We start from the raw sequence: 20,255 nt of genomic DNA, 5'->3' as shown, positions 1-20,255 counted from the left end.
TTTATTTATTTATATATATATACATGGGTGCATCTATACTACACGTTCACTACACCTCTCTGTATTATACAAATACTATATAGGCCTCTATACTACGCTTCTACTTCACAGACACGTAGACTACATCAACCTTCGTTCGTTTGACTACCACGGACCCTGGGAGGCCTTCACCGGCCACAACGCCCCTCTGCTGGCCCGAAGCGATGATAACCCGTTCGAATCAACCGAGAATCTCGTAAGATATCCGTCCTTCATAACACGCAGTCGTCAAAGACGCAATCCACAAATCATGCGTAGTTATACGAATCCGATAAGTATAGCGCAGATGCGTTAAACGCTGTTTCACAGTGCAGGACGTCAGCAGATCACGTAAAATATGAGCTTACTCTTTTAATTTAATATGACCTGCAGACATAATATTTAAAAATTCAAAGATTTACCGCTTCCCGAACATTTTTGCTGCGCGTGCAGGCCTACACATACACCGCTTACATACATAACGAATATTTTCGTAGAAATGGACGGTGGACGAGTACATCAGGCAGGGCACGCCTCCAGGGAAGCTCGTGGTCGGCATAGCAGCGTACGGGAGCTGTTTCCGACTGATTCCTGGCAGCGGGCACGGGATAGCGGCACCGGCGCGCGGGCCGTGTGCGGCGGCCCCGTACACCGTCACCGAAGGAATCATGGCTTATTATGAGGTAGTAATTAATTAATTAATTACGGTAATTAGGATGTTTGCGTATCTCTCTATTTGTCGGTTATTAATAACTCGAGCGCCTCGCTCGGCAAAACAAGGCATGTTACTTCGGTGTGGTGTTACAGGGTTTCCGTTGCAGACGTTTATATATATATATATATCAGGAGTTAATAATGACAAATATTGTCATTGTATTGACAATTTATATGACAATTTGTCATTATTAACTCCTGATCAGGAGTTAATAATGACGAAATTCTCCTGATATATATAATTATATATATGTGTGTGTGTATGCGCGCGCGCGTGTGTGCGTGCGTGCGTGTGTGTGTGTGCGCGCGCGTGCGTAGTTGTTATGCTCGCTGCGCGGGGCTGGAGAAACCGTTCACCGTCGTAGCTAACTATGTTATCTGCCTGAGCAGGTGTGTGACAAGCTGCGTAACGGCTCCTCCACCCGTGTGTTCGACACCGAACAGCAAGTTCCGTACGCGTTCTCCGACAGTGCATGGACGGGATACGACGATACCGTCAGTATCCAACACAAGGTAAGCCAAACAGAGAGAGAGAGGCGTCATGTATCAATGACATGTATCAAGTCTACAGCTAAATGAGTATATAGAGCCTGTATATATATATATATATATATATATATATATAGAGAGAGAGAGAGAGAGAGAGAGAGATACATATATCTCTAGGTCCCAGCATTACCATTATGACCCTTGATGAAGGTCTTGATTTTATGAATGTAGGCGAAGGAGGACACTGATATTGACTATCGTTCTTCTTAATACCCGTTTAGGCAACCAACATTTCCACTAGTTTGTTGTATTGTGTAAGGTCCTGCTAGTTAGTTAGGTAGTTTATAGTGTATAGCGTATAGTGTATTGTTTATATTGTATGGTGTCTGGTATGTGTCACTGTAGGCAGTGTTAGTTGGTGTATAGTGTAGAATCTTATAATCTGATGATCAACCGCGAAATTCACATTATTTTCTATCTCTCAGATGGACTTCGTAGAGGAGATAGAATTAGCCGGCGCTTACATATGGACGCTGGACTTTGACGACTTTACCGGCCACTGCGGCAGCGGCAAATATCCTCTACTGCAGGCAATCAACGCCGCTCTACGACCTATGACCTCTACGTCAACAACCGAGTCCACGACCACGCCGACGCCGTCGCAAACTACGGTGCTACCGCTACAGTCGGTGAGCATGCCGGAAAGGACGACCGTAAATGGAAGGCGGAGCACGACCCGGCGGCCTCCGCCACCAACAACCACGCGTCAACCCCGCCGAACAACCACGCGGCGACCCCGGCCCCTAACAACCACGCAGCGACCGCGCCTAACAACTACGCAGCGACCGCGCCGCCGCTCGTCCACTAGACACTCGCTCCAGCCACCGTCAACCACGCACAAGACCACTAATGCGGCCTCGCCCTCTACCACCAGCAGCAGCAGCAGCGGGGGGATGTCCACACGCAAGGACTCGATGCCCGACCCCTCCGCCTTCACGACACGCGACACGGACGGCGGCACACAGAGGCTCGACAACGACTCGACCACGCCCTTCGAGACCACGCCCTTGCCGACCACGCCCTTCGAGACCACGCCATTCGAAACCACGCCCTTCGAGACCACGCCCTTCGAAACCACGCCCTTTCCGACTAAGAAGCCGGGAGGTAAGCAGTGCGCGCAGCAGGCGTTCACTTGTTCCGGTAACGGTTCGTTTCGCAACCCTCACCACTGCGGACAGTTCTACATGTGCGTGTTCTACGGAACTCCCTTCCAACAGGTCTACCTGCTCGACTGTCCAGTCAAGGACCTCCTTGTGTTTGACGAAGAGACGCACACCTGCATCTACTATTTCGACGTGGAGAATTATGCAGAGCGCTGCACATGTCAGGAGGCGGACCCCATAACTCTGAGATAACGTGCTTTACCTGCAGGGAATACAAGCGCGCTCTTTCCCTTATAACGTAGTACTATGAGTATGAGTACAGTACTATACTAAGAGTAAAAATACGTTCACGTTTAAACATGTGTAGGCCTGTGTAGACACTAAATGTTGTCTGCGAGATACGTGTGATAGTTTTATATATAAGTTGGGATAACATATGGTCTATGGGGCACGATGTAAAATGTCACGTGTCACCTTACTTTTCATGTACTAATTTTACATACGCAATATTCTATTTTCCATACCCATTTTATTTTATATATAATTAAAATAATAATATAAAAAATACATATTATAATATATTATTATTTTAAGTACTTATAAATGAAGGTTATATTTGATATATGATAACAAATGTATTGTTACATTAAATATTTATCATCTAAGCAACATCACATTATATGACATTGAGAATATCTAAGAATGCAGACAAGCAAAATCAACCAGTGAAGATGATTCAAAAACATAAAAGTTCGTCACATCATACACTTTATTTTAAAGAGTAATATACAGCATGGCAAAAAAATTCAAGACCTATCGACAGCGCATCGAACAGGAGATGTGCATCACTTTACTGCATTGCTCGAATGCACCAAGTGTTTCCAACACTCTTCATTGAACCACAAGCGTTTCTAACGCACTTGTTTGCAACACTAAGCGCACGCTTTCCGATCACGCACAACTACGCAGCGTGCGTACGACACTGATCCTAGCAGCACTGCATGCCCGTGTCCCGATACAGCCATAAATACTCGCGGTCTCTCACTCTCAGCTTCCTCAGGGGTCTTCCTGCCACCCCACCAGCATCCCCCTGTCCACCATCGCTCCCCTCTTTGTGCGTGTGCCCCAGCCTCGACGCCAAAGCATCGTTACCACGCACGTGGCTCTCACGCGGAAAGCTTATGCACCATCTCTTCCTTGTTGATGAGATGACACGTGTTGTTGACGGTCTGCATGAGGGTGTTGAGCTTGAACGACCAGTCGTTGAGGATGCTGTCCGCATCCTTGGCCTTCACGAAGTTGATGACGCCCGCTAGACGATCCATCTTCGCGTAGACCGTTCCGATTGTGACGAGATTCGAGAGAAATTCCTCGGTCTCCTGACGAAGGCAAGAGTTACAGTCAGTTTCTCGTTGAACAGGAAGAGAAGACGATAGAAGGGGGAGGGGAGTAATTACTCGGTCTCTTGATAACAGCTAGATAGAAGGTCAGTTTCTCAATAAACATAGAGCGATAGAGAGTAGGGAAAGAGAGAGAAAGAGAGAGAGAGAGACGGGGGAGAGCGAGAGACAGGGGAGAGCAACAGCGAGCGAGAGAGAAAGAGAGAGAGAGAGTGTGAGCGAGAGAGAGAGAGCGAGAGAGAGAGAGAGAGAGAGAGAGTGTGTGTGTGAGCGAGAGAGAGAGAGAGAGAGAGAGAAAAGTCTCAGTCTCCTGGTAACAGTGAGAGACATGGTGAAACAATAATAACACATGAAGAATGATAACATGACACTTGCCTGTCCAGACAGATCCAACAGCTGTGCCATTCTCGACAGTCTGATCTTCGTGTAGTACTTTGACATTGTCCGGATGTTCTGCAACGAATGCACAGATACGTGAACGTCATAGCAAACTGCTGGAAAGTATTACATCGATCATAAGAGTCACAGCCAAGGAGATAGCGTACAGCAAAGGAGATAGCGTACAGCAAAGGAGATGGCGTACAGCAAAAGCATGGATGTATGGCACACGTCGCGATCGACGTGGATTTTTGGACCGACTCCCAGCACTACCTAGACGTATGACATACAGTTGAGAGTGACACACGTGATATCAGTAACATACGTACGACGTGCTAGGGATATGTACGCCCAACCAGGGTATTAGCCAGGAATGAGTATTGTGGGAGTGCAGAAAAAATATTTGGGAGTGCAATTTTACAAATGTACACGGCTTTAGATCAATATTTTAGGCCGCGTTACACATTTTTGGCCGTGCAGTTTCAAAACTGACCGTGCAAATCACGGCTGCACGGCTCGCTGGCTAATACGCTGCGTGCAACTAGTCGGTGCACGGTAACAGACCGGATTGCGAGAGACGGGTGAGAACGTGGGCCGCTATACGTACATGCTCTACTACAGTGACACAGACGTGATGCCTATAACATACAACACGCTAGGGGTATGTACGTGCAACTAGTCGGTGGACGGTAACAGTCTGACCGGATCGCGCGATGCGGGTGAGAACGCGGCTGTACGTACATGCTCGACTACACGGGTCTTTAGATCGCTCCATCTCTTGGTGCCCTCCTCGTCGTCAACCTGAAACACATCGGTGGGTGGGTCGTCCGCAGTGCCCGACTTCAGCGGGGTCTCGTATATCTCACACAGCTGGCTCCAGCGCATCACCTCCGGTGTTGTGAAGCAAGTGAGCAGGTCTCTGTGAAAATCAATGCACGTGCTACATAATTGACTAAACTTTCACATGCAACAAAATTTGGGCATTTGTTGAAATTCATTTTTCACATCACAAAATAAATCCTTTGTTTTAAATTAAACACCAAAAATGCACCATGAATTCCAAAATTAAAGTTTCTGCATACACACAAACATCAGTGCAAATCCATAAATATATGCTTATCATTATATTTTAATATATATATACCACATACATAAATAAATACCGGCACTTATAAATTATAATACTCGTGTTGCCACCTATTGTAAGAAAGTGAGAAAAAAGACTGCCAACCTATAACTAGGCACTTTCTCCAGATTCTTCTCCTCCTTGATTCTGTGGATCATGTCCGATTGTTCGTTGTCATACGGCGCCAGCACCAGATAAAGAATCACGCATTTCAGTGCCTGTAAATAAGCAAGCAAAGTAACTGCACAACCTAAGAGATATCTACATTACTACACTTTACCTGACAGCCAGCCATCTAATTCATTTCAACAGTTTCTTCCTACATGTATTCTGACACTGAGCTACACACGATTGCACAAACATTGACGAGCCTGAATTCTAGGTTTCCTTCACGATGGCCTGATGGCAAGCCACCTACCAAACCACTATAAGTATAACCCAGAGATGCCAACACATATTTGAAGCAATCTGTAGTTTCTGGCCATCAAATTAGTAGTTCGAGGGTCACGTAGTGACCTGAGTTTGCTAGAGGGGTCCGGCATGCCCCCCAGAGAAATTTTTGATTCTGAAATGCAATTTCCTGCATTCTGAGGGTCAATAATGACAATAAATTGACAAAATTTTTTTTTTTTCCATTACAGTGAAATTCGTAGTTTGATACAAACTGGTCGTAGTGGTGCAAAAGGAATAGAAATTCGTATAAAATACGGATAAATCGTAGTGGTTGGCATCTCTGAGAACCACAAATGCAACAGTGCAGCATGTCTACATTCCCAGCAGCAGCAGCAGCTGAGCAGTAGACCTCACCTTGTTACGGTTCGTGTCATCGGCTTGAATACACGGAGTGTCGTAGACAGCCTTATAGTACTTGGCGACAGACAGGTAGGAGCAATCATGTAAGTCCAACTCTATCATCAGCTTGTAGTAACGCAACTTCAGTTGCTGCACCTAAACGCAATGAAGAAGCCACGATATACGAGTTGACAGAAGCTGACAGTTTTTCGGGAAAATACCGACAACTCTCCCGAGAGTCCATACCTCTGCGATCTTGTGAGTACAGAATTTAATTCAACGTTGTGCGCGTGTTTATCCAAACTACTGGTCATTTCATTGTCAGAATAAACACCACAGTAATTTGTTTTGTAATCTATAGTTTATAAACTAACTTCAGACTGCGGACTTCATCTTTTCCATGGGAGGGAGATTTGATTAGAAGTTAATTTTCTATCTTTGCCTACCACTTAGCAATAGTAATATTTACATCTTCAGTCGCGTCGTCGAAAAACTTGGTGGACACTTTCTTGCTGATAATAGATGTGCGAATGTAGTCCTTGCGGGCCAATCCGAGACGCATTTGCTCCATGATGAATTCCACCTTCTCTTTCTTGTCCATCGAGCCAAAGGTTTCCACCTACAGACAAATGTTTTAGCCTTTTAAATTTGTCAAAGCAGTCACACTTTCCCACGCACCACAGCAGAAAACATTAATGTCACTTGCGACTATCGTTCCCCACAGTGCAACCACTGAATTTTTTACAGTCGCTGCCGGTGTGGTGATGGCACGCCCGGTACAGCCTAACACGGAGGGATTGCTGGGTACCTGTAGCTCCTGCAGGATGGTTGCGGCGTCGGCAATGTTTCCCTCCTTCTCCTTAATCATGGCCAGCTTGTGAGTGAGGCGTGCGCGCTCAATCTCTACATAGATCTACAACGTAAACGAAAGGCGCACTCAACTCACTCACTCAGCATTTCACTCACTCACTCAGCATCTCACTCACTCACTCAGCATCTCACTCACTCACTCAGCATCTCACTCACTCACCCGACTACAACACGCATCTATCTCCAATGAGTGTCTGCTGCCTTGCGTAAATGAACGAGAAAAACGGACTGGCAATTATACGGATGGAATGTAAGACCTGCATTTAAGAATGCAAAACAAAGAAAAATATCAATAATATTTCGGAAAGAACTACAATTTAAATGCCTATTCTCTTAGTACCAACAATGTGCTAGAGTCATCTTATACACCGACTGTTTTATTTATATACAGAAATATTACACCAGTATGTTTTGAACATAGAATGATGTCGATTATTAGTGTAATGCGGATGCCCCAGTGACAACAATGAAATGCTGGAAAAATATTTCTATGTGCAAAATAACTTAATTAAATATGTACCTTTCCTTTTGTGACAGTAATTAATGTATCTATAAGCTTCAGTTTCGTCTCCATATCTTCCACCTGATCAACATATGTACACGCTTCCTGTACCATCTTTGTAATCGCCTGAAATACGAAAAATTGACTTATTCACTGGAAAACTATTACCTACACATATATGCAACGTATATAAATGCACAACACAAAATATTGCAAACCTGTTTAGGTTGTCCCTTTCGCTTGCTTAGTGTGACAATGTGTTCGTTAAGAGCTGTCCAAGCTTTTTGTCCAAAGCAAACCTTCACAAGGGCTATGAGAACCTTGCTGGTAGAATGCATGTCAGAGGCCTATAAATACAAGCATTTTGTACGTACGGAAAGGATTTGAATACACTTACAGTCAGTGAGGAGTTTACAGTTAAAGAATTGAACATTACATTCAAATTAAATTATTTACCAGATGCTGATTTCAGCAAAAATAATTTTCATATAAAAAGAATTTTTATATATTACATTTTTTTTTAGTTAAATGCCTATCTATATACTCACTGATTTCCATTTTATTTTCCAAGATAATGTGTTGTGATATTCCCTAACTGAAATTCACTATAGCTAACAATGAGTGAGAAATAATAAACCATTTCTGGCTACATATGACTTACAGTTCTAGTTTGCTTCTCCAAGGACATCAGAATCTCAAGGGCATCTGTCAGTTTCCCATCCTAAACACCAATACAAGGACTATAGACAAGCAATCATTTTTCTGTTAAAATATGTTCCATTTCCATATTTTACATATTCGTCACATTCGCACATGCTATTGCTCATGCTTGTATACCATGCTGCTCCATGCAATCACAAAAAGAAGATATCCGAGCCCATTTTTTTTATCAATGCCTAACATAATACCTGTGCAAGTTTTTCACACTCCGGTATCTTCTCATCTACCGCTGTAGTGTAGTCAACCTCCATCTTCTGTATACGGCCTTCATCTGCCATCTTGCTCTGTCGTGTTTCTGAAAGCCTATAGTGTACCCTCGCATTATAATAAAATTCAGAATCACAATACCAAATGTGTTCAGCACATTCTCATCTGATCATAAAGGTTTGAGTAACTTTTCCTTAGGCTAGAACTAGTAATAATAGTAGTGTGCTACTCTGCTAGTGCTAGTCCGCTAGTACAATGACAAATAGAAACATCTTAACCTACAATTTGCTCTTCACTTGTGTGCTCATTCGTCCACACGTTCTCCAGCCTCACTCTCAGCTCATTTTGCACCATCAATTTTCTTTTCCTGCACTCACATCACACAGACAACTACACACTTATTTTGTTGATGCACCCCCCACTTCCAGTCCCAGTATATATGAGACCAGCATCTATTAGGAGTAAATCATTGAAGAAGAACTAGAAATTAGAAGACGACTGTAGCAAAATAACTTTTGTGCATCATTGCATGATCTGTAGACTGTAGCATTAAGCATTTATATTACAACTATCAACTTAGCTTCTTCTCACTTGTACATATAGCTTGTGATACACTATATAACCACGTAATATATGCATGTTCATCAATACTACTTATAATGATAAATTTGCATTAAGCTAACCGTGCCAATGTCATGAAACATTAACACTGGTTGTGCACTTGGCACTGCACCTTATCTTGACTATAGTCTATAGTATTACTACTGGAATAGTAGTAGCACTCACAGGCACTTGAAGCGTTTCAATAAAATATAATGCTAACTAAATACGAAATCTATTTACTACCAAATTCTTAATGTTTCTATACTCTCTTTCACCTATTATTGCCGACAGTTTCCTGTCAATTCCGTCCAAATCCTACGTCCAACCATATACGCTGCCGGCGCCATTGCTTTCACGGCACGACTGTTGCACGCTTACACTAATATATATAGCAGGTAGGAAAGCGTGATCGCAAAATTTGCTCGACGCTCGCTGGATTTCACACGATTACAACTCGAATACACATCCAACAGCTTCCATCTTTGTTTCTATGTGTACATAAATGTTCACTTGTTATAAAAACATACTGTCTCTGTTCGTAACCGAGCTGTGTCACGCGAAATCACACAAAGACTGACAAAATTCTCGCGTTCGCGAACCTTCCACAGTAATGTGAATGGATGTCAGAATCAGGAAACACCTACCGGCGCTCTTCGTTACCTCATTCTTGCGCCGCACTGTTCCAATGGCCTGAGCCAATGGCGAGGCTCGCACGGGAGTTGGAAAGCAGTGCGCCGCCTGCGCGCCGCTTGTAGTCCATAGACTGGCACTCTCTCCCACCTCTCGGCTTAGCTTAGTCACTCGATGGGTAATCGAGGTGGGAGCGAGTACCAGTCTATATAGCCCTGTATTCTGACAGCCATTTACATTACTGTGGAAGGTTCGCGAACGCGAGAATTTCGTGTCTTTGTGTGATTTCGCGTGACACAGCTCGGTTACGAACAGAGACAGTATGTTTTTATAACAAGTGAACATTTATGTACACATAGAAACAAAGATGGAAGCTGTTGGATGTGTATTCGTGTTGTAATCGTGTGAAATCCAGCGAGCGTCAAGCGAATTTTGCGATCACGCTTTCCTACCTGTTATATATATTAGTGTAAGCGTGCAACAGTCGCGCCGCGAAAGCAATGGCACCGGCAGCGTATATGCCATGGTTGGACGTAGGATTTGGACGGAATTTACAGGAAACTGTCGGCAATAATAGGTGAAAGAGAGCATAGAAACATTAAGAATTTGGTAGTAAATAGATTTCGTATTTAGTTAGCATTATATTTTATTGAAACGCTTCAAGTGCCTGTGCCGTGGTAGCACTGTATTGCTACTGTAACAGGAATACGCTCAATGAGTCGTGAATGACATAGCATATAGCTATAATCCTATCCTATATCACTTTGTCAGCATCTCCAAATACTCGGCAATTTGTCTATGTAACCTATAATGAAAAATGGTAAGAACTATTAGTACCTGCGCTTTGTTTTTAGTATTTAAATCATGCAGTAGTGACTTCACTGACTTGAACAAAGTGAGACAACAAGTTTCTTGCTTCAAAAACTGCAATCTTTTACGATTGTGGTTTCAGAAAATAAATGCTCACTTGTCAAAATTATCACGTAAGCAGCGCCACTATCAGCCTTTTTGCCGTGCCTTTATAATTTTGTATAGGGTCTGCTTGCTATGTTTTATACAAACATAAGATTCTAAAATATAAGTTAATGCCGAATCTTTTAATTGCTCTTTATCTTATTGCTTTTTATCGTTACTCGTTAGCACTAGCAGCTGAATCAATTAACAGCACGCGCGCCACGTAGTGTAAGAATCTAAAACTACGAGTAGAAATGAGTCATTCACTTAGTGGCCAGCCATCTTTGATTCTTGCTTTGCTGTACTTTTAACGTTTTGTAGTTTATTGTCGAAAATGGGGCGCAAAAAGAAGAAGTTATTGAAGCCGTGGTGCTGGTATCCTTTATGACATGTTTGTTAAAATAACTGTTAACGTTTCGTTGCAAATTCAACTGGTTTATGTGTACTGTTGCGTTAAATTCTTGACAATGTCAATGACCGACCCCAAAAATTGGGTGATACTAGGGCCTACCGTACTCCATTACTGCATTACTCCATTAGGAGTGTTCCCAACTTTAATGTCATTAATGGTCATAATAACATATACATATATATATATATGGTCATGGTCATATATTAGTTTGTGGTTTAATGTGGTTTGTGGTTAGGGTTAGGGTTAGGATTATCAATCATTAATCATTGACATTAATGATATCAAAGTTGGGAACACTCTAAACCGACCAGGCTCTTCGACTGTTACACGTTGTAGGAGCCTGACACCCTTCCATACGAAATGCCTGGTTGCTTGAAAACAATGGATGTTCTTATGTCTCTTTTTGTACGCGAAAATTCACGAACTTTCGATACGTATTATGGGATATCTATTGGAAAATGGCGGCGTTTGTTCGGATTTTCATCTTATCAATTCTAATAATTACTCGCTGACACGTAAATACATGCTCAGTGATAGCGCACATATAATAAATCGAGGCGTGGAAGTACAGAGAAGCGATAAGAATCATAAAAAGTTAGATAATTTTACGTTTAATAGCAGCGCTCGTCATGCCGAACAATATTCTATTGCGTCGGCTTGTGACCCTCTCACCAACGTAGTGTTAAGCGAGAAGGAAACTTGTGGCTAGGAACACTCCTAATGGAGCGTTAGCCCAAAAATTGAAAGATTTTCGTCGGTTTTGATATATAAAACCCAATTATATAGTTGGTTTCGTAGATCATTGGTTCACCTCTCCACTGGTGAGTGTTGTGAAAGCACACAATGCAGATTGCAGATATCTGTGCACAATCCTAGTTTCTACCCTGCAAATGTACTACCCTGCAACTAATCCCCGGGTGCTAAATTAGGATTGGGTGGATTATCTGTGCTTCACTGTTTGTGCGTTTACATTTATTCCTGCGTTACTGGGAGTAGGGGATCATCTCAAAAATTTCTGCCAAGGCCAATGTAGAAGCAAATTAATGTTGCCTCATTTTATAATTTTCTTTAACACGTGTCTAGGTATTGTAACAGGGAATTTGATGATGAAAAGATCCTGATTCAACACCAAAAGGCAAAACACTTTAAATGTCACACATGTCATAAGAAACTATATACAGGACCAGGATTAGCAATCCATTGCATGCAGGTAAGAGTGTTATGATCATGCATCTAAAACAATAATGTTACAGCAAAGATTTATTGATGCTTAGAAATAACTTCTGTAGTCATAGCTCTTTTTAGTGTAATGTAAAGCTGATATTTTTAACCATTCAAATAGAAAAAAGTGAGATTTATAATGTTTTAGATTTCTCACTTGTTGTATGCTTTGTGAGTTTGCGAATGATTAATGCATGTTTATTTCATTCAAACTGTTTTACCATAAATTTCAGGTCCATAAAGACACGATAGACCAGGTTCCAAATGCTATTACCGGACGCACAAACATAGACATTGAAATATACGGCATGGAGGGAATTCCCGAGGAAGATTTGAAGTCGCACGAAACTGACAAACAGGGGAAACGTAAATATGTTTTTTTTTTGCTATTCGAAAATTTTGAAATTTGTCATGCTTCCCTCAAAGTGTATGTTCTGAGCCGGCATGCTCCAAAACCAAGTGTGTTCGTTTAGGCCACAATTAAACAAATATTTGTTTGCCCTCACCCGACCCAGGCTGAAAAGTTTGGGTAGGTAGGTAGCCTTTTTTTTGAAGGGGTCTTTTTACAAATTCAGCATGGTGTCTACATGCTCGGGTGTGCTTGTGTGGAGATACCTTTTATGTTGAATGTTTGTTTTGCTTGGTACATGTAATGTATTGCCTACAGATTTATATAATGTACACTGATACAATTTGTAAAAAAGAAAGAAAAAAATATCAATAAAATTGTTTGGGTCGGTTCCTTGTTGACGGGTCGGTGGGGTGAGGGCAAACAAACAATATTTTTATTATGGCCTAAGGTGTGGTAGGAAGGCGTGATACAGTTAGTAATTTGTGTCTATTGTGTATGCAGCCGAAGAGCCAGCCCCGAAGAAGACGAAGCAGGAAGCCGTGCAGATGACGAGCCAGCCTCAGCAGCTGGGCCTGTTGCCGCCGCCAATGATGATGTCAAGCGGGCACATGGGCATGATGCAGCAAGGTCAGATGCAGCAAGGTCAGATGCAGCAGGGTCAGATGCCGCCCGGCCCGATGTCGATGGGTGGCATGATGCCCATGATGGGACACATGGGAATGCCACCGATGATGGGACCAGGGTACGTGCTGACGACACGACGCGTGGGAGCGTATACTGGTTCAGTCGCATTCTGCGTATGTTCTGCATAGGAACCATGCTCACGTTGTCAGAAACGTCGTAAATAGTTGTGACAATCTTGAGTCTAGCTATTATTGATGTTTTATTTTTTTAACAGACCATAGGCTTGTCTGTTTACATTTCTAACGAACGCTTCTTGTCCCCTTCTTGTTGATCACAGGATGCCGATGAACATGATGATGATGGGGATGCAGGGCATGCAGGGCATGCAGGGCATGCAGGGCATGCCGCCGCAGCGTCCAATGGGCATGCAGCCGATGCTCCCGCAGAGGGCGCCTATGGGCATGCGCGCACCGAGCACGACGTCGATGATGCCAATGCCGACGGCAAGCAGCAGTAGCGCACCGGCGGCCATCACCAACGTCCCGCTGCCGCCGCAGATGCAGCAGCATCAGCAGCATCAGCAGCATCAGCAGCAACAGCAGCATCAGCAGCAACAGCAGCAGCAACAAACGCACATGCAGCCACCGCCGCCACGGCCTCTGTTCCCAGCTGCCGCACAGGTACCCGGTTGCATCTTCCTCACACTTTAATTTGCTAGTGCGTCGGACTCGGTGAGGTTGTAGAATGGCTCATTCGTCCGTGCATTGTTTGTTTGTATGTGCTTTGTGTTTGGTTTGTTTGCTTTGAAGGTTGACGTTGTTATGAGAGGAGCACATAGTGAATTGTTGCTGGATTAGCGCAGCTACTATACAGCGCTGAATTGTTGCCGTGTTTTTACTGCGTCAGATGGCTGCTGTTACGACGAGCTCGACACCAGTGGGCGCTGACTTCAGGCCGCTCGCGACGGTCGCGTCGGTGAGCTCTGCTCCCCCGCCAGTCCCCACGATGGCGCCACCTCCCCCACGACACACATTCCCAGCGTACTCAGCTCCGCCCGCGGTGGCACCGACGCCGCCACCTACGATATCTAAGGTGGCAACGACCGCCACAGCTAGTTCAAGTGAGTTGAGCATACTAGTGTACTTGTTTTGTTCATTTGGTAGTATATAGTATTTATTAGTTATGTTAATTAGCTAGTTAGCAAATTAATGACTTATTGACTGTAACATGTAGTGTGCGAGAGTAGACTTAGGTTGCTCAATGTTGTATTTTTTTGTAGACTCGGGGATAAGTAAGCCTTCCACTGTTGCATCGAGTGGTAGCAGCAGCAAGATTATTCATCCAGATGAGGACATTTCACTGGTACGTCACAACTCGGTGTTGCTATTAGTATTACATGTGTATCGGCATTTGTCGGCGAGTGGCTGGTGGCGGATGACTTTGTAATCTAGGTATTTGGACTTAATAATATCGGTTGACCCAGCTGTCACCGGTTGTGGTGAACTTGCACCAGTCAATTAATGCTGACAACTTCGGAGATTGATCAGTGCAGGCCAGTCAGTCCATAGCGAGTCGACTAAGCCTGAAATGGACTGCTGTTGCGAGTGCTCATTGTTTGATGCCTCGAATCTTGCTTGCTGATGCGATGTCGTTGCTTTGCTACGCAGGAGGAGAAACGTGCAACCTTTCCCAAGTACCAGCTGAAGCAGCAGCCGATGATACCCGGGATGCAACCGCCGATGCCACCGCAGAGCATGATGGGTAACAAGCCAATGATATCGTCGGCCGGCAATATGGGTAATGCCCCTATGATGAGGCCACCTGGTGGCCCTCAAGGTAAGTGGTTGAACTGGCCGTGCTACGGGCAGTCAAACGGTATGTACCGCAGAATTTACGCTCGCCTACTTGCAGAGCCGTTGTTTGCTAATACTAAAAGTGCATAACTTTAAAATCAAGGAAATTTACCCATTTATAATGCTCATGACTGCTAAAATTCGCCATCAGAATCTATATTTTTTGTATGATTTTCCGTATTTATGCTGAAATATCAAGTTAAATGCGGTTTATTAAGTTTTTTTGAATGAGTAATTAAAAAACGACATGGTACAGTTGTCTTGTCTATGCACTGTCTTGCTAAAATAAGGTAGTGTTGACAATTTTTAGTAGTGATATATTACTGCTAGTATTAATTAACACTGCTAGGTGCTAGGTGTCACCCCGTCAAGTGGAATTCACACATTGGAGATTCATCCGTAGAAGTGAGGTACGCGAAGGCTGGTGCTTCGTGCGCACCACTGGTTATCATGTTGCGTCGTGGTGTTACGAGAGCTCATCGTGTCATTGCAGGTCACATGCCCTCCGCGACCATGCACTACGGTGCCGCACCAATCCGCTACAACCAATCAATGACGCGGCCGCCGATGGACCATCAAGGGGCTAGCCGCTACTGACAGCAGCCACATACCACAAGGATGTGTTCAGGTTTCCCGTGTTAAATAAGCGTAGACTAATTAAGGCACGTCGTTGTTCGTGTGCCGTGTGTCGTCGCCGTCAACCCCTGGAGGGCACCGTCGTAGCTGCCGCGTCGCAGCGAAGGTTAGGCCAAACGAATAGTGTGAATGGCGGGGGGGGGGGGTCGTTTGGGGCGCGCGCGAGAGAGAGCAAGCGTGGCGGGAACCGGTGTGGTTTGCAGGTATGTCACACTATCGCTGCACGCAGAGGATAAGTCGTCTGTCGGCGATGAGGTCGTCGGTAAGACCCGTAAGCACGCCTGCCGAGCGTGAGCCGTATGATTGCACGTGTGCCTGGACTGGACGATTTATTCTCTCCGTCGGCTTGTCGGAGTCCGCGCGAGAGCCATCGGTCGTAGACCGTATAATCAACCGGCCGCTAACTCCGGCGTACGTGACGACGCGCGCGTACTGTTTCTCGCCGTGACTGAGAGTCATGCACGGTTTTGCGATGATTAACTGTTAATTTTGCGTGGTTTCTGGCTGCGCTCGAATTTCATCGGTCCAGTCATTTTGCACAACAGGGCTAGAGACAGCGTAAGCATTATTACATCCAACCAGGTGTAGCCCAGCGGATAGTTCCTGCCAAACAAAGTAGGTGAAAGCTGGTAGGTTTTGTTACATTGTCGTAGATGAACTCTGGTGCATTTTGAGCAGTGGAGATGACCAGGTTTGTGTAGATACCTTGTTTAATCATTCGTACGTACATATGTATCGTTTCGGTTAGCATTCAGGTGTGATTGCATTCATATCGCATTGAGTGGAAGCTCACACAGCTTGCAACACAACGTAAAGGTAGGCAGGCCTTTGTCCGTAAGTAATAAGTGGTACCTTAAGCTTTCCCTCCCGCAAACTAGCAGGTTTCCTGAAGATGCCTGCTAGCTCCATACTTACGTGCATAATGTTTAACTGCTTAACGACCTGTTTATCAATGTTGTTTACGTTTCTATTTGGCATTTCTAATGCTTATGGCAAACTGAATAGAAAGTAGTTTTAGCTTAGAACATGCGCTAGAACGTGCTGTATACATTTTTACACAGTCGTCTCCCACCGGCCGTCCTTACCATCAGGTTGGTTATTGTCGCGATTGTAGTTAGAACCTGAGATTGTGTGAACTTTACTGCCAATAAAGTTTGTTTTAAACAACCTGTCGTCACTGTTTGTTAATCGGACAGTCTGCCGTCTCTGCATGTCTCCCAGCGCACGGCACAGCCGTACTCATACATTTACGGCGTAGGAGCGTTTCACAGCGCCCCCTAGCGAGTGCTGTTGGACGAGAGTGTCCCCAACCACGGACGTGCGCTTTGGGCGACGCCGAGGGGTGGGGGCGGCGGTTGCAGAGCGTGGTGTTGGTCCAAGGCGCACGCGCGGTGTGGCGAAACGGTGTGAACAACTGTGACTACTTGCAACTCTCCCGTAACGGGCTTCAGTAGCTTGCTGCTAACGTCACTGAGGTCGTGTGACATGGACCTGTCTTCTGTCCAGCACAGAAACGTGCGAGTGCTAGTGACAGGGAGTACAGGCTGCATGTGTTTCACAGCTAACTACGGCTGTTGGACTTGCCAGTCCCCAACCAGCACTAGCTGATTGGCGAAAATGCGTATCGTTTGCTTTGCGAAAAACGCCGTGCCTTGAACCTTGCGAGTGTAAATGGGCGGATGTGCACTGATGCTCGCTGCTACACAGATTGTCTGTGCCGATTTTTCTAGGTTAACGGGACCTAGGCTGCCGAGTGTCGCTCACGCAGGGACGGCGGTCCGAAGACGGATGTAGTCGTTCGAAGGTGTGACATTTCTTGCGTTCCTCGCGCTCAGTTTCACAGCAGTCTTCCCTGCTGTTGGGTCACCGCCGACCCCCAAACCGTTCGGGGCGCCGGTCTCCGCGGGCTAACCTGCGCGAGACCGGGCACGACGTTTCGGCGAACTGTACCAATCCCTTGCCCTCTCTCTTGCTTTCGTCTGACTTGTCTCTCGTTTAACAGCGTACTCAGAATTCACAGCGCTCGGCTGTTGGACACGCCGTTGTCCCCAAACTGCGCTCTCACGGCGAGTTTGGCGAAGGTGCATGTTCGCGTCGCTGTGTTTGCAAATCGTCCCCCGGTGACGTGAGCCGACCGTCAGTCGTGCAAATGCTGCGTTTCGTCTGTTCACAGTCTTATCATCGAGCAGAAACGTTAAGGCCTGTTGGTGCTTGTAGACACGGGAGCCTGTGGTCATCACAGGTAGATGAGCATACATTCTTAATTAGTTATCATTGTGTATCGTAGCGTGCACATAGGTGTCTAGTGCGAAAGACACTGTACAAGAAATTCGATTACAAACATTATTTACAGGTGGTCTAGATTACGTTTTTATCCAAAAAGCATGAAACGATAAGAGATTATTTAAATGACATACAATCTAATAAGGTAGTGTATAAGTTATGTACTTACATAAAAACAGTTATTACAGTAATACTAAGCGTTTCAGAGGGCATTTATTCTAAAACGCTCGTAACAAAATTCTGTATCAGGAGTCTTTACATTCACCTACATTTTATAGTTCAAGATGCATTTCAATGGGAATTTTTATCAACTGAAGTATGTATATAGTCCTCTTATTAGCACAATTATTAATGCAAGTAAGCAGTGTCTAACATATTTATTTAACAAGATGCATCACCATAACATGGTAATATTGGAAGAGAAAGGAGTTCAGCAGAAAAGTTGGTACGTACCATTTACCTTGTGTAACTGAACGCTTGACACTAATTCCATGAACACATTGCATACACTGCATAAGTAGGTATTTCCTCGGGGGGTTGGAAACAGGTTAACGGCCCAGCGGCATTTTTTAAAGCGCTCCCTTCTAGCTTATTTGGCAGCTGGTTAATTGAGTGGTGTTACCCGATAATGTAGACTAATACAGTACATGAAAGTAGATTATGGAGGTAGATTACTGTAATGATAATTGCACGGTTGAAAGCATAAGCACGTTTGCAGGAGTTTGGCTAACCAATTTTTGGCGAAGGGGTACAAAACCACGTGTGGTGGAGGAAAGCATGCGTAATGTAATGTAATGTATCTACATTTCTCTTGGGAGTGGTAACTGTGCCCCCCCTCCCTGCTAGCTATGGCCTCGGACTTCTGCGCAGAATAGGTAGACTCAGTAGAGCTTCGCAATGGTTGGGGTTGGTAAGAAAGATTGTACATAGTAAATCCACATCAGCAACCCATCTTTTCATTCACTTGTATTGTTTCCACCAGATGGAGCTGTGCATCCAAATAATGAAGTTCGTTGAGTGTAAAATGGGGGTGTCTATATTCAAGCCGGTACGGGAGATTACGGTACGCATATATATTTGCTAATATATTGACTAATCGTGCGTCAATAAACTCAATATTTACAGAGAGTATAGCTATGACATGTGTCTATAGGTATCTAGAATATATTATGCAAATGATCTCCCGTACCGGCACCCCCATATAGGCCCGTCGGAGCCGCTACGGTTGGTACGGGATTGACCGTACCACTTTTCAGCCTAAAAAAAAAAAGGGAAAAAAAGAGAGATGGAGAGGGAGAAGGAAAGAGAAGAGAAAATGAGAGAGAGGGGGAGAAGAAAAGAGAAGAGAAAAGAAGAGAGAAGGTGGGAGGTTGATAAATGTCATGATCATAGGCTTATCACCAGCTTAATAGAAGAACACGAACATCGAAGTGACTTTGCCTTTTTTCCATTATTATGAAACGCATTATCACATGAACCGAAGAACAGCATATATGCCACAAAACTTTTTCATCCAATCGCAAATCTTAAAAATAATATCTTTAAGAAAGTGATAAATTAAGCTCGCCACCTGACCGTGAAACATCCTATTTATAGGTTAGGGTTAACAGCTTGACCTCAATTTCTATTTAATGAAGAGTAATTTGTCCTTTTCTGCAGTACAATAAAAGGATAAAAAAAAAATCACTAAAGTGTGCTAAATTGCATGATTTGCACCCCCAATTCCAAAAAAGTTCTTACCGAGGGTTCTCACCGCTCCCACACCCTCCCCCGCTCGATCGCTCTGCTCCCTCGCATCGCTTCCTGTCCCGTAATCAAATTTCTAAAATCTGGTCACCCTGTCTGCCCCTTCAAACCTCGCTGGGGGTTTTACCCCCAGACTGCCACTGAAACCGTACCACTTTAAAATTCCTTCCGACGGGCCTGCCCCCATACTCTGTGAATATTGAGTTTATTGACGCACGATTAGTATATTTAGCAAATATATGCGCGCGGAAGTGATAACAAATGATTAAAATTTTCTAAAAATCTAGATACCTATAGGCACGTGCGGTGTCATAGGCTATCCGTCTCTAGTGAATATTGATTTATATTGACGCAGCGTTAGTCAATATATTAGGCAAACTAATATGCGTACCGTAATCTCCGTACCGGCTTGAATATAAGGCCTCGTCTACACTAACGAAATTTAACTGCGAGTTAGCGATTATGTAGGCGTCTACACGACAACACCTGTACGTGCGTGCGTACGTACGTCTGTGTGTACGTGCGTGCGTCTGTGCGTGCGTACGTCTGTGTGTACGTGCAT

At 44.4% G+C, this 20,255-nt stretch overlaps 3 protein-coding genes across 3 annotated transcripts in view; 2 read left to right on the top strand and 1 right to left on the bottom strand.

Annotated features, from left to right (window-relative positions):
- The window catches only part of LOC106814303 (chitinase-3-like protein 2), an 8,938-nt gene extending 5,973 nt beyond the window's left edge, over positions 1-2,965 (top strand). Inside the window, exons 4-7 of the mRNA XM_014818604.1 lie at positions 112-235; positions 516-701; positions 1,123-1,245; positions 1,707-2,965. Coding sequence (XP_014674090.1) covers positions 112-235; positions 516-701; positions 1,123-1,245; positions 1,707-2,636 — 1,363 coding nt within the window. The 3' untranslated portion in view covers positions 2,637-2,965. The remainder of the gene's footprint in view (positions 1-111; positions 236-515; positions 702-1,122; positions 1,246-1,706) is intronic.
- A 170-nt stretch (positions 2,966-3,135) lies between these two features.
- On the bottom strand, positions 3,136-10,583 carry LOC106814308 (26S proteasome non-ATPase regulatory subunit 12-like). The gene is made up of 12 exons (XM_014818608.1): positions 10,450-10,583; positions 8,361-8,475; positions 8,114-8,173; positions 7,671-7,799; positions 7,471-7,578; positions 6,889-6,993; positions 6,550-6,699; positions 6,096-6,236; positions 5,394-5,506; positions 4,904-5,081; positions 4,160-4,237; positions 3,136-3,763 (listed from the first exon to the last, which is right to left on the bottom strand). Exons 2-12 carry the CDS (start codon positions 8,448-8,450, stop codon positions 3,551-3,553), a joined length of 1,365 nt encoding a protein of 454 aa, XP_014674094.1. The 5' UTR covers positions 8,451-8,475; positions 10,450-10,583; the 3' UTR covers positions 3,136-3,550.
- Positions 10,584-10,786: 203 nt separating this feature from the next.
- Positions 10,787-16,831, top strand: LOC106814307 (BUB3-interacting and GLEBS motif-containing protein ZNF207-like). Its single transcript, XM_014818607.1, has 9 exons — positions 10,787-10,941; positions 12,062-12,188; positions 12,433-12,565; positions 13,053-13,293; positions 13,513-13,855; positions 14,082-14,295; positions 14,455-14,537; positions 14,843-15,011; positions 15,522-16,831. Exons 1-9 carry the CDS (start codon positions 10,901-10,903, stop codon positions 15,623-15,625), a joined length of 1,455 nt encoding a protein of 484 aa, XP_014674093.1. The 5' UTR covers positions 10,787-10,900; the 3' UTR covers positions 15,626-16,831.
- Positions 16,832-20,255: the final 3,424 nt, after the last annotated feature.

This window comes from Priapulus caudatus, unplaced genomic scaffold (genome assembly GCF_000485595.1).
Source record: "Priapulus caudatus unplaced genomic scaffold, Priapulus_caudatus-5.0.1 Scaffold902, whole genome shotgun sequence".
NCBI lineage: Eukaryota > Metazoa > Priapulida > Priapulimorpha > Priapulimorphida > Priapulidae > Priapulus > Priapulus caudatus.
Note: the sequence above shows the minus strand (reverse complement) of the source record. Positions and strands in the feature narration are given on the sequence as shown.